At 50.5% G+C, this 16,828-nt stretch overlaps 10 protein-coding genes across 10 annotated transcripts; 4 read left to right on the plus strand and 6 right to left on the minus strand.

The window, feature by feature from the left end:
- Positions 1-566: 566 nt before the first annotated feature.
- On the plus strand, positions 567-2,336 carry N7519_009344 (putative ribosomal assembly complex component Ipi3; the record flags this gene model as incomplete). The annotated part of the gene is made up of 2 exons (XM_057296117.1): positions 567-911; positions 972-2,336. The coding sequence occupies 2 exons, from the start codon at positions 567-569 to the stop codon at positions 2,334-2,336; spliced, it is 1,710 nt and encodes a 569-aa protein (XP_057143999.1).
- Positions 2,337-3,170: 834 nt separating this feature from the next.
- On the minus strand, positions 3,171-3,968 carry N7519_009345 (2-deoxyribose-5-phosphate aldolase; the record flags this gene model as incomplete). The annotated part of the gene is made up of 1 exon (XM_057296118.1): positions 3,171-3,968. The coding sequence occupies one exon, from the start codon at positions 3,966-3,968 to the stop codon at positions 3,171-3,173; it is 798 nt and encodes a 265-aa protein (XP_057144000.1).
- A 500-nt stretch (positions 3,969-4,468) lies between these two features.
- Positions 4,469-4,991, minus strand: N7519_009346 (uncharacterized protein; the record flags this gene model as incomplete). Its single annotated transcript, XM_057296119.1, has 3 exons — positions 4,469-4,672; positions 4,793-4,874; positions 4,936-4,991. 3 exons carry the CDS (start codon positions 4,989-4,991, stop codon positions 4,469-4,471), a joined length of 342 nt encoding a protein of 113 aa, XP_057144001.1.
- Positions 4,992-5,290: 299 nt separating this feature from the next.
- N7519_009347 (putative siroheme synthase) lies at positions 5,291-7,035 on the minus strand (the record flags this gene model as incomplete). Its single annotated transcript, XM_057296120.1, has 2 exons — positions 5,291-6,654; positions 6,711-7,035. 2 exons carry the CDS (start codon positions 7,033-7,035, stop codon positions 5,291-5,293), a joined length of 1,689 nt encoding a protein of 562 aa, XP_057144002.1.
- Positions 7,036-8,146: 1,111 nt separating this feature from the next.
- N7519_009348 (proteasome regulatory particle lid subunit RPN5) lies at positions 8,147-9,837 on the plus strand (the record flags this gene model as incomplete). The annotated part of the gene is made up of 5 exons (XM_057296121.1): positions 8,147-8,230; positions 8,286-8,342; positions 8,407-8,643; positions 8,696-9,184; positions 9,235-9,837. 5 exons carry the CDS (start codon positions 8,147-8,149, stop codon positions 9,835-9,837), a joined length of 1,470 nt encoding a protein of 489 aa, XP_057144003.1.
- Positions 9,838-10,104: 267 nt separating this feature from the next.
- N7519_009349 (alpha/beta hydrolase) lies at positions 10,105-10,968 on the minus strand (the record flags this gene model as incomplete). Its single annotated transcript, XM_057296122.1, has 1 exon — positions 10,105-10,968. The coding sequence occupies one exon, from the start codon at positions 10,966-10,968 to the stop codon at positions 10,105-10,107; it is 864 nt and encodes a 287-aa protein (XP_057144004.1).
- Positions 10,969-11,422: 454 nt separating this feature from the next.
- On the plus strand, positions 11,423-11,762 carry N7519_009350 (uncharacterized protein; the record flags this gene model as incomplete). The annotated part of the gene is made up of 2 exons (XM_057296123.1): positions 11,423-11,704; positions 11,754-11,762. The coding sequence occupies 2 exons, from the start codon at positions 11,423-11,425 to the stop codon at positions 11,760-11,762; spliced, it is 291 nt and encodes a 96-aa protein (XP_057144005.1).
- Positions 11,763-13,499: 1,737 nt separating this feature from the next.
- Positions 13,500-14,103, minus strand: N7519_009351 (40S ribosomal protein eS27; the record flags this gene model as incomplete). The annotated part of the gene is made up of 3 exons (XM_057296124.1): positions 13,500-13,682; positions 13,907-13,969; positions 14,101-14,103. The coding sequence occupies 3 exons, from the start codon at positions 14,101-14,103 to the stop codon at positions 13,500-13,502; spliced, it is 249 nt and encodes an 82-aa protein (XP_057144006.1).
- Positions 14,104-14,141: 38 nt separating this feature from the next.
- N7519_009352 (uncharacterized protein) lies at positions 14,142-14,469 on the plus strand (the record flags this gene model as incomplete). Its single annotated transcript, XM_057296125.1, has 2 exons — positions 14,142-14,311; positions 14,457-14,469. 2 exons carry the CDS (start codon positions 14,142-14,144, stop codon positions 14,467-14,469), a joined length of 183 nt encoding a protein of 60 aa, XP_057144007.1.
- A 211-nt stretch (positions 14,470-14,680) lies between these two features.
- Positions 14,681-16,440, minus strand: N7519_009353 (aminoalcoholphosphotransferase; the record flags this gene model as incomplete). The annotated part of the gene is made up of 7 exons (XM_057296126.1): positions 14,681-14,794; positions 14,855-15,522; positions 15,578-15,673; positions 15,746-15,792; positions 15,852-16,009; positions 16,087-16,096; positions 16,301-16,440. 7 exons carry the CDS (start codon positions 16,438-16,440, stop codon positions 14,681-14,683), a joined length of 1,233 nt encoding a protein of 410 aa, XP_057144008.1.
- Positions 16,441-16,828: the final 388 nt, after the last annotated feature.

The following is a 16,828-nucleotide window of genomic DNA, read 5'->3' on the forward strand; positions in this document are numbered from 1 at the left end:
TTCGTCGCAACAGCAATCCACCCCTTCTTGTCAACTTTGGGCTATCCCTTGCATGCATCTGGTTCATACCAATGTTATTGTATATATCAGCATAATTTATGGAGGTTTGGATATAAATGCTTGATGAGGGCTTGGCCTAATCGTCCTGTGCACCCAATTTGTATCGGAAAACAGAAATTGTTTCGATTGATAGACTGGCGCAAGATGATCCCTCATACTTGCTGAGCTCGGTTGGCCCAGATGGGGCTGACTAAGAATGATAGATCGAACTCCTGGCGGGTCTAACAAAACACGGCACAATTAGTTGATAGATGCATTGGAAACAATCGCTCTGTCTATTGAAGAAAGATCGGAGAAATCTTTAGAAGGTTGCATTAGTTAGAAAGCCAAATTGGTTAAGATAGATCACACAAGCCCTGTGGATGCACCGGGGCTGGAGGTTGATTATAGTCCAAACAGTGCAAACATCTCGTTATCAATCGATTAAGAAAAAAAAAGCTCGGAATGGGCAACTTTCGAAACCAACCTCCCATACTTCGTATGACAGCCTCATTCTTCAATTCCTGATGCTTTCCGAATCATTTGTGGCGTCGACGCTGTCATCCGCCAAATCTCCGACAGCCTCCCTCAGAGATGTTGGGGTCTGCGTCCACGAATTGCAGCCCTCGTCCATACTGCGATCGACTTTCAAAAAAAGCTCAACTTTGGCGAATTGTCTGGCTGTCAGCCCCTCACATATTTTCACAGCTCAAGCAGACAAGGCTGTCCTTCACGTCTACAACCGGGAGAAGGGTAACCAAGAGGGCGTTGTTCCATTTCCGGAGCGGGTACGCAGCATTGCTGTCGCGGGGGGCAAGTATGGTGATGTCTTGGTTTTGGGCACCGAGGGTGGTCGATTAATTGTTTGGGAGGTATGTTGGAACTAATAGATACATTTCCCCATGCCATGGCTCTGACAGCTTCTTTTCAAGACATGCACAGGACGCCAAGTAGCCACAACGGCCTCCCATTTGCAACCGGTGACTTCACTCGTCGTCGACCCCACGTCCAATTTTATCCTGTCAGGGTCCGCTGATGCCAGTGTACATGTCTGGTCCTTGCCTGGCATTCTCTCGTTCTCGAAACCCGCTCTTAGTGCGACTCGCCAACCCACGAATTCACCTATCCGAACTTTCTCCAACCACCGCGCAGCTATCACCTCTCTTGCTGTTGGACATAGCAATGGCCGCCATAACATTGTCGTATCAACCGCAAAGGACAACACTGCGATCGCATGGGACTATCATACCGGCCGTGCTCTGAGAACCTTCCTCCTTCCCTTATCTGCAACATCTGTGGCTCTAGACCCCGTCGACCGGGCTTTCTACGTCGGATATGAAGATGGCAGCGTGCAATCAGTAGACTTCTACCGGAGCCAGTCTGCGCAGCATCCTCTTCACGACCCTTCAGTACAATCAACACCCGCGCAGGTGTCCATGGAGGACCGGTGGCTCCCGCCCTCGGCTGAAACAGGCTCAGCGAAGGCAATCTCCCTTACATATGATGGTACCACGTTGCTCTCCGGCCACGCGAATGGCAAGGTGCTGTCTTGGAATGTCGCGCGGCGAAAGTACACATCATCAGTTGCCGACTATACGCACCCGATCACCAACTTGGTAATGCTCCCTCCGGGAGGCATCCCTCACCCTTCCTCAGATTTGAAGAGAAAAGCCCATACCATCGTCAAGCCGCGCCATGATAGCGGCCTTTCCGCCCCGAACCATGCCCCTGGCGCCGTTCCCGCAGAATACATGTTCCACACGCAGATCATTGCACCATCCGACTCCCGCAAACCAACAGAATTCTCTCAAGCGCTTACCCACTCCCTCTTCCCCACCTCCATGATCGAAGATGGACTTGCAGAGCTCGCGGCATTCCGCCAGCCTGGTAATGCGGAAGTTACCCGCGTTGCTTCAAACGCCGCGCCCGCCAGAGAAACCCTTGAGGACACAGCTACCCGCGATTCGCAGGTCACCGAGCTAGAAAATGAGGTGGCTGTGCTCAAGAAGAAGGTCGCGGTGAACGAGACTGCTCGCCATAATGCAGACGATGAGGTTGTACAGCTGCGCTCGGATCTCGCCAATCTGCAGGATTACATCAATGAGTTGCATGAGAAGCAGGAGGCCGCACAGCAGGAGAAGGTCCTGCGGCAAGCAAGGAAGCAGGAACACGAGACGAAGAAACGGGAAGCTTGGCTCGCTGCAGAGAAGAAGGGTCGCAATGGTGATGCAGTCATTCAAAAGATGGACATTGATGGTGCTGTGACCAGTGACTCGGATGATCCGAGCGATGAATAAACAAAAGCTTTGGAATTTTTTTGGTTCGCATGTCAATGGATCGGCGCAGGGTTTTGGATAGTATATACTATATCATTTTGGAGCTTCCAGGTCAATAATAAAAATGTCCGCCACGTTTTTAGGACTATGCATATGAGTGCAATTTAACCTCCCGAATAGTTTTCTCGTGCCTTGGTACGATTCTCATCTACGTCTTTGAATGGGCGGGCCATTATCCCTAAGTGTGCTCTTTTCATTGGATCACAGCTCAGGCCTATGTTCAACACTTACAAGCTATATTGTTTCAATAACCATATGATATCTGATTCCCGAACAGGGGTCTCGGCTCCTACAATATGAGGTAAATATATACCTTGTACCTTGGAGGGGATGGTCTCTTTCCTGGTGGGCCAGGATGTTCGCCAGGCAACCCCGAAGGGGTAATGCAGGGCTGTTATGACATGATGCGCAAGGGTGACAATTATTTTACAGAAGCTCTGCAAGCTTCTCTACTCTCGTTCACCAAGGGCATATCTCCATGGCAATTCTGATTTAGCAAGGTCTCAATCCTTGAGCGTATATCATCTAGGTTCTTATCCCGCTGCTCCCGCCGTTCCCTCCCGTTGGGTCTATGCGCAGGGGGGTCGATCCCTATACAACTACTACACAGCGATATTGGCTCCCGAGCAAAAGTGTAAGGATCCGATTGATGCTTATTGTGTTCATAGCAGAGAGTACTGCGGAACAGTAAAACAAAGAATCTGATATCTCCCGAGTCTCCATCTCCACTATGAAACTCCACCTCTAACGTCCACCCACACACCCCAAGACATATTGCGGGGAATCTCAGAAAGCTCAAGCAACTGCATGGCCGCATCCCTGTTCAAGAACCTCGCCCTCATCAATCTCTTTCATAATCTTAACCCCAGAACTAGTTCCAATGCGACTGGCTCCAGCCTTAAGCATACGCAACAGCTCCTCCGCATTGCGAATACCACCACTAGCCTTGATCAAGCAAGTACACCCACACATCTGCGCCGCAAAGTTCATAAGCTTAAGATGCTCAGTACTGGCACCGCCATTCCAGCCCGTACTAGTCTTGATGTAGTCGGCGCCAGCCATACACGACACGATCGTCGCATCGATGAGCTGATTTTCATCAAGCTCAGACGCCTCTAGAATCGCCTTGAGGACAATTGGCGTCGGCGCGGCGTGGCGCACCGCAAGAACGTCGTCGAACACCTCCTTGTACCGCCGCTCTTTCAGCAGGGTGTACCGGATCACCATGTCGAGCTCCGTGGCGCCCTGCTGAACGGCCTCTTTGGCTTCGCGCACTTTCTCGGTTGTCTCGTGCGTGCCTTCCGGGAACCCGACCACGCATGCTACCGCTGTGTTGCTACCTTTGAGGTGGCCTGCGGCCCGGGCGACGTGCTCCAGTCGCACGCATACGCCGGCAAAGTCGTATTCAAGGGCTTCTTTGCACAGCGTGTCTATCTGTGAGGCGTCGACTGGGGTCGTTAGGAGGGTGTGGTCTATTGTACGATGGATTTGTGTTGGGATTGGTGGCTGGGTCAGGGAGCGTCGAGGCAGTTGATTCTTCATGTTGGCTATCTTGTCCGCCCATTCGGCGTTTGTTGCTGGGATTTCGCTCATGCTGGGCGGTTGGTGTAGTGTGCCTTGGGTTTGGAAGCACGCCGCCGGTGTGGTTTTAGGGATTACTTCCGGGAAATGTGTTCGAATTTCCTCCTACACTTGGCATAGAGGGGAAGAGGGGATGTCACGTGGAGCTTCTACGATCATCATGACGACCCGTGATTAATATTGACACGATGTCACCTTGAAGAGGCGGTGTTGTGGCGCTAAGAGACTAGTGTGTGTGTCTCGGGCTAGCACTCGGTAAATTTTGGAGAAATATCAAGTCCGCTGGGCAAGTATCAACCTGTAGTATATGTATATTTCGAGAGTTGTTGTAGCAAAGTACTATAGGCTCCGTTGAATATCAAAAGTGCATTGCAGGATGCCTCGCATATGACAAGCTCCCTGGCCAAAGACAACAAACCGGAGGACTTAAAACCTGACATCTTGGTCCATTAACCGATTTTTCCTCCTTGAGGTTACATTTTAGCAGCAATTGAACCGCTTTCACTGTCCGCTTATTGACAGCTCTTGCACTCTGGCCCACGAACATCATCCACACGGCCAACGCGCCGCGGACCAAATCCCGGACCACCGCCACCACCTCCTCCTCCTCCACCAAATGAGGTTGTGCTACCTCCCCAGCGGGAGCGGGTAGTATATCTGTTTCTCTGGTTGTTGATGTTGAAAGAGGAGTTTTCGGCGGCGGCGTACGAGTCGAGCTGAGACAGATTAGATTGATCTCGTTGCGGAATATGAAAGAGCAGCGGGCTGAAAGGAGAAACAAAATAAAAAAAAGGATGTTGCGTGTAATAACACTTGTAAGAGATACATGTACTTACCGAAAAGAGGGTAGTAAAATACAAGCCGAGGAAGAAGTAAATGCTTTTGATGAAGCGGGTGAGTCGCACGGTGAGCGGGGGGCTGTGGGCGCGCTGGTTAGCGGTTTGGGTCTGTGGTTATAGCAGAAAGGGGGAGGAATTACCTCTGGAGAGCCTGCCCGTCGGAGAAATAGACTGGCTTTGGGGGCCTGGCAGACATGGTGTTGGAGGGTGGTTGTCAGAATTGAAGATGTGAATGAGGTGGAGTGATCAACATGGCCGGGGCCGGGGTTCCACTAATTTATAGCCGCACGTTCCATCGTATACAACCTTGGAATATACCAACTTTGAATGGTCTATGTGTTTCAAGATACTAATATCTTTTTCAAATAATATTCTTCAATAACCATGCATATCTCATTTCTAGGGGTATCTGAATGCTGTCTATGTACATTGCGCACCACAATTTGCAACCATCGCTCGGAAATATATATATATCACAAAAGAAAAATCGTTGAATCACTGCTTCTCGTCCATTGACACAGCGACCGCATCCACTTCGCTACGGAGTTCATCCAGTCCATGGAAACCCTCCTCAATCACCCATCGTTGGCCTTGGGGATTGTGTAGCACATGGCAACTGGCACCCACGACCAGCAATCCCGGCGGTCGCGAACCTGCTTCTTCAAAGGCCAAGCAAACGTGTTCCAAGGTCGAGCGAATGACACGCTGATCTGGGCATGATGCCCGCTCAACAATCGCACAAGGTGTCTCCTTGGGCCAGAGTGTGCGTGATTGCGAACCAGTGTCTTCCGCGGGGAAGGTAGTGAGCGACTCCACAAGAGCAGAAAGTCGGTGAAGGGCCATGAGGAAGACAACGGTCTGAGTAGGTACATAGGTGGGAGGATTTGGAGCAGCTCCCTTTCTGCCGGTTCCTGTGCACACAAGGACCTGGTCGGAAACGCCGCGGTGGGTTGCTGGGATATCAGCGAAGAGGGAAGCACTCATAGCGCTGGTGATACCTGGCAACACGACCGGAGAATAGCCCTCCTTCCTGAAGAACTCGAACTCTTCTGCTCCACGTCCATATAGATATGGGTCTCCTTGTTTCAAGCGCAGGACATGCCGTCCCTGCTTTAAAGCTGCTAGACCCATCACGAGGAATTCCTCCTGCGCCTGGTCTGCGTTGCCAGGGAACTTGCGTGCAATGTGGACTTCCGTTCGGCGAGGGATCAAGTCCAGGACTGGAGCGGGGACGAGCTTGTCAGCGAGGATGATGTCGGCATTGTGGATTGCGTGGTAGGTGGCGCGGGTGAGTAGGTCTGGATGACCGGGACCAGAGCCTGCGAGTACGATCTTCCCCTTCTTTGCGAGGGCATTGAGGCCGCTTGTGCCATTTGTGGTGTCATTGCCAGCTGTGTAGGCCTTCAGGATGGCATCCATATCGGCATCGGTGATAGACACGAGCTTCCGAAGAGGCCAGTATTCACAGATCTGAGACAGCCAACGCACCCTTCTTGTCTTCGCGGCGGCAGCATCGCCTTCTGTGACCAAGTTGTTGAAGGTGTGTTTTTGGCCTGTACTATCGTCGTCCTCTCTGTCAAATATGCCTTCTACTAGCCCAGCAGCACTGTCCTCTTCCCACAGCCGCCTCCTCACAGCACCAAGTCTGTCGATGGCCGTTCCAAGGTTTTGAGGTAGGAAAGAGGCAATCTCTCTCCGCAGCCGAGATGCAAGCTTGCATCCGCGGCCGGAAGTAGTGATTCCAATGTGAAGAGGGCCGTCTGAGTAGGTGGAAAGTAGGGTGAAGGAGCATAGTTCGGGGGCATCTGATACATTCACTGGGATTCTGAGGCGCCGGCAGAGCTTCGATATGTGTGGACCTAGTAGTAGGAAATGTGAGTAAGAGTGGCTTGGTAATTGGACAAGCAGGTCGTACTTAGTGAGTTGTTGCTACCCAAAGTGACGAAGACGAAGTCGACAACGTGATCGACTTCTTCTCTACCTAGGGTTGTCAAGTCCTTGTCTTGGAATTCATGACGAATCCACCGGGCAGAGCCATTGGCAATGTGTTCAGATAGAGTGAAATGCATGTCATCGGTCTCCGGCGCAATGATGATCGGCGTTGCGCCGACCTCCAGGCTCCTCGCACATCGAGCGGCGGCAAGAGGATTTGAACCGACAATCAAATGGACTTGTGATTCGGTATTCCACGCAGCCATCAATGGCACCGGTGGATTGGGATCGCATGAGGCGTCCTTCATACTGAAGTATAGTAGAACGAAATGTTAAGCCCCGCCAATGACTTTATCAGTAAGAGATATGCCAGTTTCAGAGAGGAAAAGAAGACCAAATTGCGGAACGCTTTGGAGTTCCGAGGATTCAAGAGAATCGAAGCTTATATTTAACAAACAGAGCCCCCAATGAAGTGACTTTCTAGACTTCCGCGGAGAAAGCGGCGAATATCAAAGAGTGAGTAAAAGGCCTGTCACGATTGGTGATAACGGGCGATAAGGATATCGAAGTGGGGGATGATCCTGGCACAATTGACAGGAAGCCCTGAGGTTTGATTTTGAGGATAATCAAGAGTCAGGCAAAGGTCCTTGAGGTCGATCTTATACCATTGACTCATAAATAGTAAAATTATAGCAGACACAATACTCTTTTCCAAAATTTTCTATAGATCTTTATTACCTAAAACGGTTTAAAGGCAATTGCGTGCTTATTAGCACGTGACCCTAAATGCCGGGGAAGGGCAGCAGGAGATATACCCAAAGTAGTTTAGTGGAGTGTACAAGTAAAAGGATGTGCGTGGTCTTTGGCAATACTTTCAACATCACAGTATGATGATCCAAAGGCCACGCACAATCATCAGCCAGCCAGGCTCTCAATGTATATTTATATTGATATCTACGGAGTAGGTGTTGAGATTACTATTTACCTCTCTGGAGGCTTCCAAGAGTTGGTCCAAATAGTGTAAAAAAATCCGGTTTAGAGTCTCTCATATTGGTCTTATGGTATGTTTAACTCTATGAAAAGAAAACATGGACCAGATAAAATATACAGATTGTTGGCTTTAGTTTAAATGTCGAACTATCCAGAACAGACAAAATAAAACTTGCTGGAAATCTTCTAAAGTGCTAGACAAGAGGAGTAGAAGGCCCAAGACAAAGTGATGTTTCGGTCACGTGGGACGGAGCTTCCAGCTCGTAAGGGCGCGCAACACCGGAGCTACAAGCATCATCTCATCATCCTCTTCCATTCCACGAATCTCACGTTGTCAAGCGCAACAAACGTATTCAAAGACATTTCTTACCAACTCAGCCTATTAATCTTTTAAATTGACTCACCGGCCTTCCAGCCTCATTCGTCATCATGTCCGGCGGCCTGCTGAAGCCCGAGAAGGACTTCACCAAGGATGCCGACAAGCTCATCCCGGAGGCGGAGGCTCTCGCAAAGGTACATCCAGACTCGTTACCCATATAAGACCTAATGCTAATATACATGGTTCTAGACCGATGTTCAGGGAGCAGTCGATAAGCTGTTGGGTTTGGAGAAGCAATCCAGACAGGTATGACGCCGAGTGCTGTCCCCGTTACCGATCCAACCAAACTAATTCAGATTCTCTTGTCCAGGCATCCGATCTTGCCACTACATCCCGGCTACTGATTGCCATTGTCACCATCAGCAAGAACTCCGGCGACTGGAACCTTCTGAACGACCAAGTACTGCTCCTCTCTAAGAAACATGCCCAACTCAAGCAGGCCACAACGAAGATGGTGCAGACGGTGATGACATTCCTGGATGAGACACCCAACTTGGAGGTCAAGATGTCCGTTATTGAAACTCTGCGCACAGTGACTGAGGGAAAGGTACGCTGAGAGCCATTTGATCTTGATTGACGTGGCGCTAATTATCGCAAAGATCTTTGTTGAAGTAGAGCGAGCCCGCGTTACCCGCATACTTTCAAATATCAAGAAGACTCAAGGTGATCTCACTTCGGCAGCAGACATCCTGTGTGAGTTGCAGGTGGAGACATTCGGGTCAATGACGAGACGGGAAAAGACAGAATTCATCCTGGAGCAGGTCTCTTTGTGCATTGAGCGCGGAGATTGGACCCAGGCTCAGATTCTCAGCCGCAAGATCAACAAGCGGTACTTCAGCCGCAAGCCGAAGAAGTCGGCCGAGCAGATCGAGACGCTCAAGAAGGAGGCAGAGGAGCGAGAGAAGACCCGTGCGCCTGATGAACCACCTATGGAGGTGGACGACGACGTCACAGATCTCAAGCTTCGTTACTTCGAACAGCAGATTATCTTGGCCAACCACGATAACAAATATCTCGAGGTTTGCAAGAACTACCGGGAAGTCCTGGACACGGAAGCAGTTGAGAACAACCCAGAGCACCTGCGTGCCGTAAGTAACCCTTTCCCATCTCAGAATACAGGCCACTAACCCGACTATAGTCACTCGCCCGCATTGTGTACTATGTTGTCCTGTCTCCCTACGATAATGAGCAATCCGACCTCTTGCACCGCATCAAGCAAGACTCGCGGCTGTCACAAGTCCCCGAGGAATCCCGCTTGTTGAAGCTGTTCACCATTCCTGAGCTGATGCGCTGGCCTATGGTCGCCGAGCAGTTTGGCCCCCACCTGTGCAGCACAGACGTGTTCGACGCCGAGGCGAAGCAGTCTACTGAGAACCAAGCAAACCAGAGGTGGCAAGACCTGCGGAAGCGTGTCATTGAGCACAATGTCCGTGTAGTGGCCAAGTACTATACTCGCATTCAGATGGGCCGTCTGACCCAACTTTTGGATCTGACCGAGGAAGAGACGGAGAAGTACATTAGTGACCTGGTCACATCAAAGACCATCTACGCTAAGATCGACCGACCTGCGCGGTTGGTCAACTTTGCCAAACCCCGGGATGCGGATGACGTTCTGAACGAGTGGAGCAGCGACATGAAGAACCTGCTGGGTCTGCTCGAGCGGATCGACCATCTGATCACCAAGGAGGAGATGATGGCCCGTATCCAGCCCACTCGCAGTGAGAAGGGCAAGGCGCATTGAACTGGGTTGAGATGAAAGCATGTATGGGACTTGACGCGGGGATTACTGCCACCGCGTGTAAATTAATTCGCCGGTAGACCCATGAGTAGTGAAGTCGCAGCATTGACCTTTATATGACCATGCACAACACGATCTCGGGGTTCATAACAGTAGCAATCATCAAGTCGTTAATTCTCAAGGGAGTATATGTGCTACATGTAATCATGGTCTAGAAGGTCTAATCTAATCTAGTGAAGACCGAGCTCTGTATATACAAAGACGTCGCCCTCAGAAAGGCAAATCCATATCATTCACATCCTCTTCCACCTCCTTCCCCTTATCATTCGAGCCATCACTGCGCTCCATCTGCTCCCGAATGAACCGCACAGTAGCATCAAGATACGGGCGCTGACTCGGCAAAAAGTGACCACCAGGATGCCAAACAACCAACCCATCCTTCTCAGGCTCACCAGCACAAGCCTCAACCAAAGCCCGACTCCTCGCCTCCTCAACAACAGCATCCAAAGACCCAAGCACATGCAACACAGGCGTCTGAATAGCAGGCTCCTCATAGAAAGCCCTGTAACGGGCCCCCGGCGCCCTGAACCCAGAGTAACAAACCGCAAACTTAAGCTGCGGATGCTGGAAGCCCTCATCGCCAAACGGCGCGGGCATAGTCATTCCCGCCGCGCCCTCAGCGCTTATCTTAGAAAAGTGCTCAAATGACGCTTTCCTGCCGGGCTCTAACAGCGCCGCGACCATGGCTGCCAGCGCAGCGCCCTGCGAGAACCCGATCACGCCGTCGAAGGGGCCTTCTTCTTTCAGTGTGCGCGCTACAGTCGCGAACCCTTCTTCAATGCCGATGTACAGCGGCGGGTTTGCGGTGTTGGAGCGCCGCCACCAGCCGTAGGATTCGATTTCGTTGTCTGCACCGCCTTCCGAGGAGGGCTCGTATCCTGGGATGTCGGAGGGCAGGAGGCGGATTGGGGCTGTCGGGTAGATGGCGGTGACTTCGTGGAGGGGGAAGGCTTTTTGGATGTGTTTTATCAGGGCACGGCTTTTGGCGTGGAAGAGGCTGCCAGACTGCGTGTAGCCGTGGAGCATGAGCAGTTTGAGCGGTTGCCGCGTCGAGGTTGTGGGATTGGGGGCCATTGTTGTCAGGGGTCGGGTTTGGGTGGTTCTGAGTAGGAGAGATTTCAGAGGCTGGGAGGAGAGGGTTCTATACATTGGAGGGAGTAGAAACTCGAAGGAAGTGACTCTTTTTCTTCCCCTCTCCGATTTAGGCGCGATAAGATAGGCGGGCGGAGTGCGGAGTCCAATTCGGGAAATTCTGACCCTAAACAGCTTCATCACATCAACAAACATCCAATTCGAGTCCCAACCTTGGAATTAATTCCCATTCTCACAATCCACACCCAACCAGACACCATGTCTACCACCAACATCCAAGATCTCAATGCCAAGATGCAGGCTCTCATCGAGCATGTCTCCGCCACCTTACAACCCCGCCATGCAACATCTTTCTGAGCCCCTCAATAATTCACCCCTCAGAAACATAGACTATGCTGCTAACCATCTAGAGCAGTGCATTTGAATCCCACCCACAATGCAAGCCCCCCCTAACACCCATCCAACTATCTTCTTCCTGTACGACTTCGTCCGCAACACCCACAACCAGCTGAAGGCTGTGAACGCCGAGAAGTACGCTGCCGGCGATAACGGTGCTAAGAATGCCGTTGGCGAGGTCGAGCGCCGCAATGCGTTTGCTAACATGCTCATCAATGACACCTCTGGCAAGCTGTCCATGATGACCGGCGGCAACCCCTCCAACCCTGCTGATTTCGGCGCGGAGATCAAGGCTAAGGCCCAGATTTTGACTCAGAAAGGGGTTCAATGCTCGATTTTTCTATGCTCTCCTCCATATGTACATATTCAAGGGCATGTGAAGGTTAGGATAAGCTTGCCCTGGTTTTGGTCTGCTTGGTCTTCGTTTTCTATCTTTCTCATCGCGACTGGCATCTCTTCTCCAGTGGCTTCTTGTGCATAAACAGAACTTACCGTGAAATGCCCGCCTCTACATATAATGTTGAATGAGACTGGGTTTTCGGTTTCTTTTGCGTCCTTCAAGTTTTGATGTTTCTCTTGTATGCACAGACGAGAAGAGGATGGGACCCATGATAGATACCCCGAGGCTGTGTACCTTCTATAAACGTTAGCTAAGACAGTCAAGCAAGATCGAGCATTAGGCAAGACGGCAAAGCAGACCTATTTTTCAAGGTTGGTCGCCTTGGGAGCTCGAAGGCTATACATACCAAAGCAGACAAGCGTAGTGCGCAAGGTGGGGAACACCCGGGACCCGCTTGGGATTGGGGGGGGGGGGCAATATCTAGATCTTCTCAAACATCGTTGAAGTAGATAACTTCGCTTGGCTCGTAGTTTGCTAAGTTGACACCTGTACAGGCTAGGACAATGGTATCCCCTTGGCAATAAGCTTGTCCTGACTACTAGCTAGCAGGGACTCCTACCTACCTATGTATAGGCTTGATGAGGCTAATCTGAAATCATTATGGCGGCATCCCAAGTAGGTAGGTTTGGTAGGAATGTGAAGCTCGTGTTCTGACCGTCTCTACGTTTATAACATTATAGGCCATGCAACTGATTCCTCTAGCGAGACTGAGCCCATCAAGATTGACATGAAGTGCGCTAAGTCAATCGTTGCTTTAATTTGGACGGTTGAGAGAAATGGCTTGAATCTATGTATGCATTGCAGTTTCCATTTAGTCGACAGACTACTTGATGATTTAAGCTGGACTATCTGCGTATAGAACATTCGATATGCTATCCATGGGCGACAATCCATGTAACAGTATGTGGTGTTCGGCAGCATAGATCTACTGGCTACACATTTACAATTGGCAGCGATCTTAGGTACAACTCATGATATAGAGTGTAGAGCCCAATATACAGGTAGTCGCAGATACATTTAAACATTAAACACAAGAAAGCAGAAAACAGAGCACAAAGTCAAGCAAGGTGCCTTTTTTGTGCCAGATATCCGGAACTCCCTTAGCAGAATGCTGGTTGCTTTTTTTTGAATGCTTTTTGGGGGTCGTTGACAGGGTCGGGGCATTCCATCTTCTATCTGTCATCACGCGCAAGGAAAACAATAATTCAACGCTGAGATATTAATCATCACCGTGAAATGCAGAAGAAAGAACAGACAATGGGTGGAAAATAGGATGAGAAATGGGTCCAAAAGGCCACATTCAAATTTAGTCCTCTTCAAGAGGGGATCCAGCATACTGATATAGTATGGAAAAAGAACCATATCACACCATCTGCAAATCGCACCTCACAGACCCAACACCAGTCGAAAAAACAGTTAAGGAAAATGTCCACGTGGTTCGGTAGGGGAAGGGTGATATTGAAAAAAGGGTTGTTTGGTATGTGACATTTTGAAGCCCGGTAGGAAGAAAGAGAGAAAGCCCAGTATATGGAACTGGGCCTGAATAGCAACTCTCTCCCGAAACACCGAAAACCGAAGCCGAGACGATCAAAAAAAAGGTAAGAAGAGGTCAACCCCGGGTTTTGGTATTTTCATCCTAATTTCTCCATGCTAATTCTCTCTTTGACGTTTCAACCGGAACATAACAAGAAAAAAAAGTTTTTCATTCGTTTCTCGTTTACTTGCGGCGGAAAGAGCAGCCCTCGGTCAGACGGGCCTTACCACCGGTGGGCTGGCAGAGAACGGTCGAGCAGCCGGCGCAGATGACGACGGTCTGGGCGTGCGAGAAGACGGTGGTGATGGTGAAGCAACCGGGGCACTTGACATCCATGAAGAAGGAGCGGGGCTGGGGCACGAGGGTCTGTAGGCGAGAAAGTCGATAATCAGCCATCATTATTCTCCAACATTTTCCATTTTCCTGAAAAGATTCCATATCATCCTGTCCTTCGGTGCCTTTTCCCATTCGCTCCATGTCGAGCATCGGAGGTCCAGGGCCAGGTCGAATATCCAGGTCTCGCCCCTCGTCGGGTTGATATTTTCATCTCTTTTCATCGTGTCTTGTTCGGGAGTCCAGTCGTTTCATACCTTAAGCTTGTGCTTACGGGCCTCGGCCTGGGGGGTGGGGTTGAGGAGATCGACCGCGAGAACCTATCGAGGACAGCATGTTAGCGTCGGTGGACGTTGAGTTTTGGAATCGATAATCCGTATAGGTCTCCTATGTCCGTGTGTATCGCATCGAAAAGGGACCGAGCGGAAAATCAGGGCGAAAATGGGCTTACCATCTTGACGAGTGAAAGTCGATCAGCGAGATAGTTGATTAATGGCGCTGATGGCGATGGCCTTGTGTGATGCGGATGAGGTGGTCTTCCAAGAGAAGTCTGAAGGGATTTGGACCAGTTTGGGTGGAGGTAGGGCTTTGTGCCGCTTTGTGCCCTCGCTTGTCCTTATTCGGGAAGGCGGCGGACTTTCCACCAATCACAACTGGATTAGGTAAGCTACTGAGGTAAGCACGAGCTCAATCGCTGGTTCCGTGTGGAGACATAGATTCCGCCCCAGGCAGGCAGTCAGGTGCTTCATCCTTCTACAACAATCTCAAAACAACGACAATATTACAACTCTCATATTCTATCGCTAGAACGCCACTCTGAGCTACTTGCTCTGTGTTGAAAGGAAACTAAATTATGTACTGGAAACGTCATCAGCCAGGCATCATATTGTCGAACGCTCCTTTTTAAGTGTCCGACTGACACCCGACTCTCCCACTCAGCTCAATTGAGCTGTCTCGCCTGTGGTGATCGAGGTTGAACTCCATTTCATCCACAAGCCCACCAGACACTCCGGATTGCGCCGATAGTGTCTTTATATGGTCTTCTTCGAAACTCCGGTCTTGCGCTCGGTCTCCTCGACAAATGGGTACTTGATCGTGAGGCACCAGATATCGATGTAGTCGCATATCGTGGTGATGATATCAAACTGGAGGAAATCAAGATCAGCAAATCGTCGCCCGCAGGGGAAAAATAAGAGGAAACATACCACGAAGCTTCCGTACACACCGACAGCCAGTCCCAATAACCCGAATACGAATCCTACCTGCCCAACACCGTACCCAAGCACAGGGGCGGACCACAAGCCGATGAGCGCACCTACGCTGTCCAAAACACCCAGAGCGAGCGGGTACAGCAGGACGTTTTGATACGGGAAACTCGTCTGAGTCAGGTGGCCGATGATAATGCGGCCAACAGAGTACGCATTGACGAGACTCACGAACAGCCCGAAGGGGATGGTGTAGTTTTCCAAAATCACCGGCTGCAGGTATAGGTAGGCGGGAATGAGAGTCCAGATAACCGCCAAGGGCAGGAGGCCGTACAGCGGCGAGAAGGGGTCCTGGCCTCGCTCGCGACGCACCTTCATGACGTGCATGATACTCGAGCTGATGGCGAAGCAGAGCATGATCGCGCCGTACACAAGATACCACTGCGTGAAGGGCATGTTGTACACCTGGCTTGAGAGGAAGCTAGGCTTCGGCACGCCGATGGTCTCCAGCATGGGCTGATGCCAGAAGCTGCCGCCGCCCATATAGGCGGTAAATATGTAGACGACGCACAGGGTGAGGATGCCCTCAACAGGTCCGGATATCACGCCCAATGTGAGGATTTGCGTGTAGTACTCATCCCATGTTTGGACGTAGAAGGTCATCGTTGCTGCGATTGTCAGAGATGATTTATGCGTGGAAGGGCAGAGGAGGGCTAGGCTTACAGCCGAATAGAGCGATGAAGGTCATCCAGGACTGGCCCATGTTCATTGCTGCTGCGAAGACCAAGACGCTAAGACCGGTGTTGCATGCATCGACACCTAGAAACGTAGAAATAAAGAATCAGCAATCCATACACTTCGGCCTTTTGCATACTGTCTTCGGAAACTCACTGTGATCAAAGAGCTCGCCCAGCGGGCCACTCTGTCTCGTCCTCCGTCTAAAACCCAGTCAGTGTCAGTAAAGCGCTCAACTTTCCGACGGAAGGTGTTGACATACGCCTGCATGCCATCTACAGCATCGAAGGTCTGGTACAGGAACAAGCCAATAGCACAACTGGCATAGACCCAGGGCGGGCAGTCCGTATCCAAGTTCGGGTTGTACCACATAACGGTGAGGAAATTAATTACCACGAACATGAATCCGCTGAGAGTGATCTACCAAAACGAGCGAGGGATTAGGATCTTTTCTTATACTCGGGAAATCGTAGCAGTGTCGCATGGGCAAGACTTACGGCATTGGGTCTTTAGACGCGCAAAGAGTAGAAGAATAGAGTCAGCCATATTGCGCTGTGTAAAAATTCCTTGGAATGGGATGACAGAAGACGAGAGGGAAAAAACAACGTATCCGTCTCGGTATGCAAAAGCAAAAGGGCACCAGCGCGAGGATTTATACCCCATGCACACCAAGACCCCGGAACAAAAAGCAAGGAGAGGGAGTATACTCACGCCATCCCCATGGGGAAACAGGGAATCACGCATTTGTTGTAGAACGGCTTCAGTATAAACCGACTGACAGGCGAGTGGTCGACTCCGGCATATTTGTAGTTCTTCAGATTCGCCAATTCATGTTGCCGGATGTACACCATTCTCTAGGTTGCTTTGCGCGTCTGTGAACGCGCGGGTGTCTATTGCCTGGGTACTCCGTTCTGAGCGCGAGGCCTATATCTGATGGAGCTGGCGTGTTTCGGTTTTCGCCTTTAAATACGCGCGGATCGAGCACTGTTGTAGAAGTGCGATTAAGGTTGACGGGGTACTAATGAGGGATATCGGAGAAGGTCCGGGAAGTAAAGAAAACAAAGGGAAGAAAGAGAGGATGAAGAAGAAGAGAAGAAAACCGGGTCTCCGTTAAGGAGGAACAGCCGTAGACGCGGGTCTATGGGGACTTGATATTAAAGATCGGCGTTGAAGAGCGAAAGAGGCCACTTAGTGATCTTTTGTTGACTTTTTTTTTTCTGCCGGCGGAGAGATGCAATG

Source organism: Penicillium mononematosum (genome assembly GCF_028829835.1).
Source record: "Penicillium mononematosum strain IBT 11891 chromosome Unknown utg000005l:1.0-9366267.0:1.0-9372171.0, whole genome shotgun sequence".
Taxonomy (NCBI): Eukaryota; Fungi; Ascomycota; class Eurotiomycetes; order Eurotiales; family Aspergillaceae; genus Penicillium; species Penicillium mononematosum.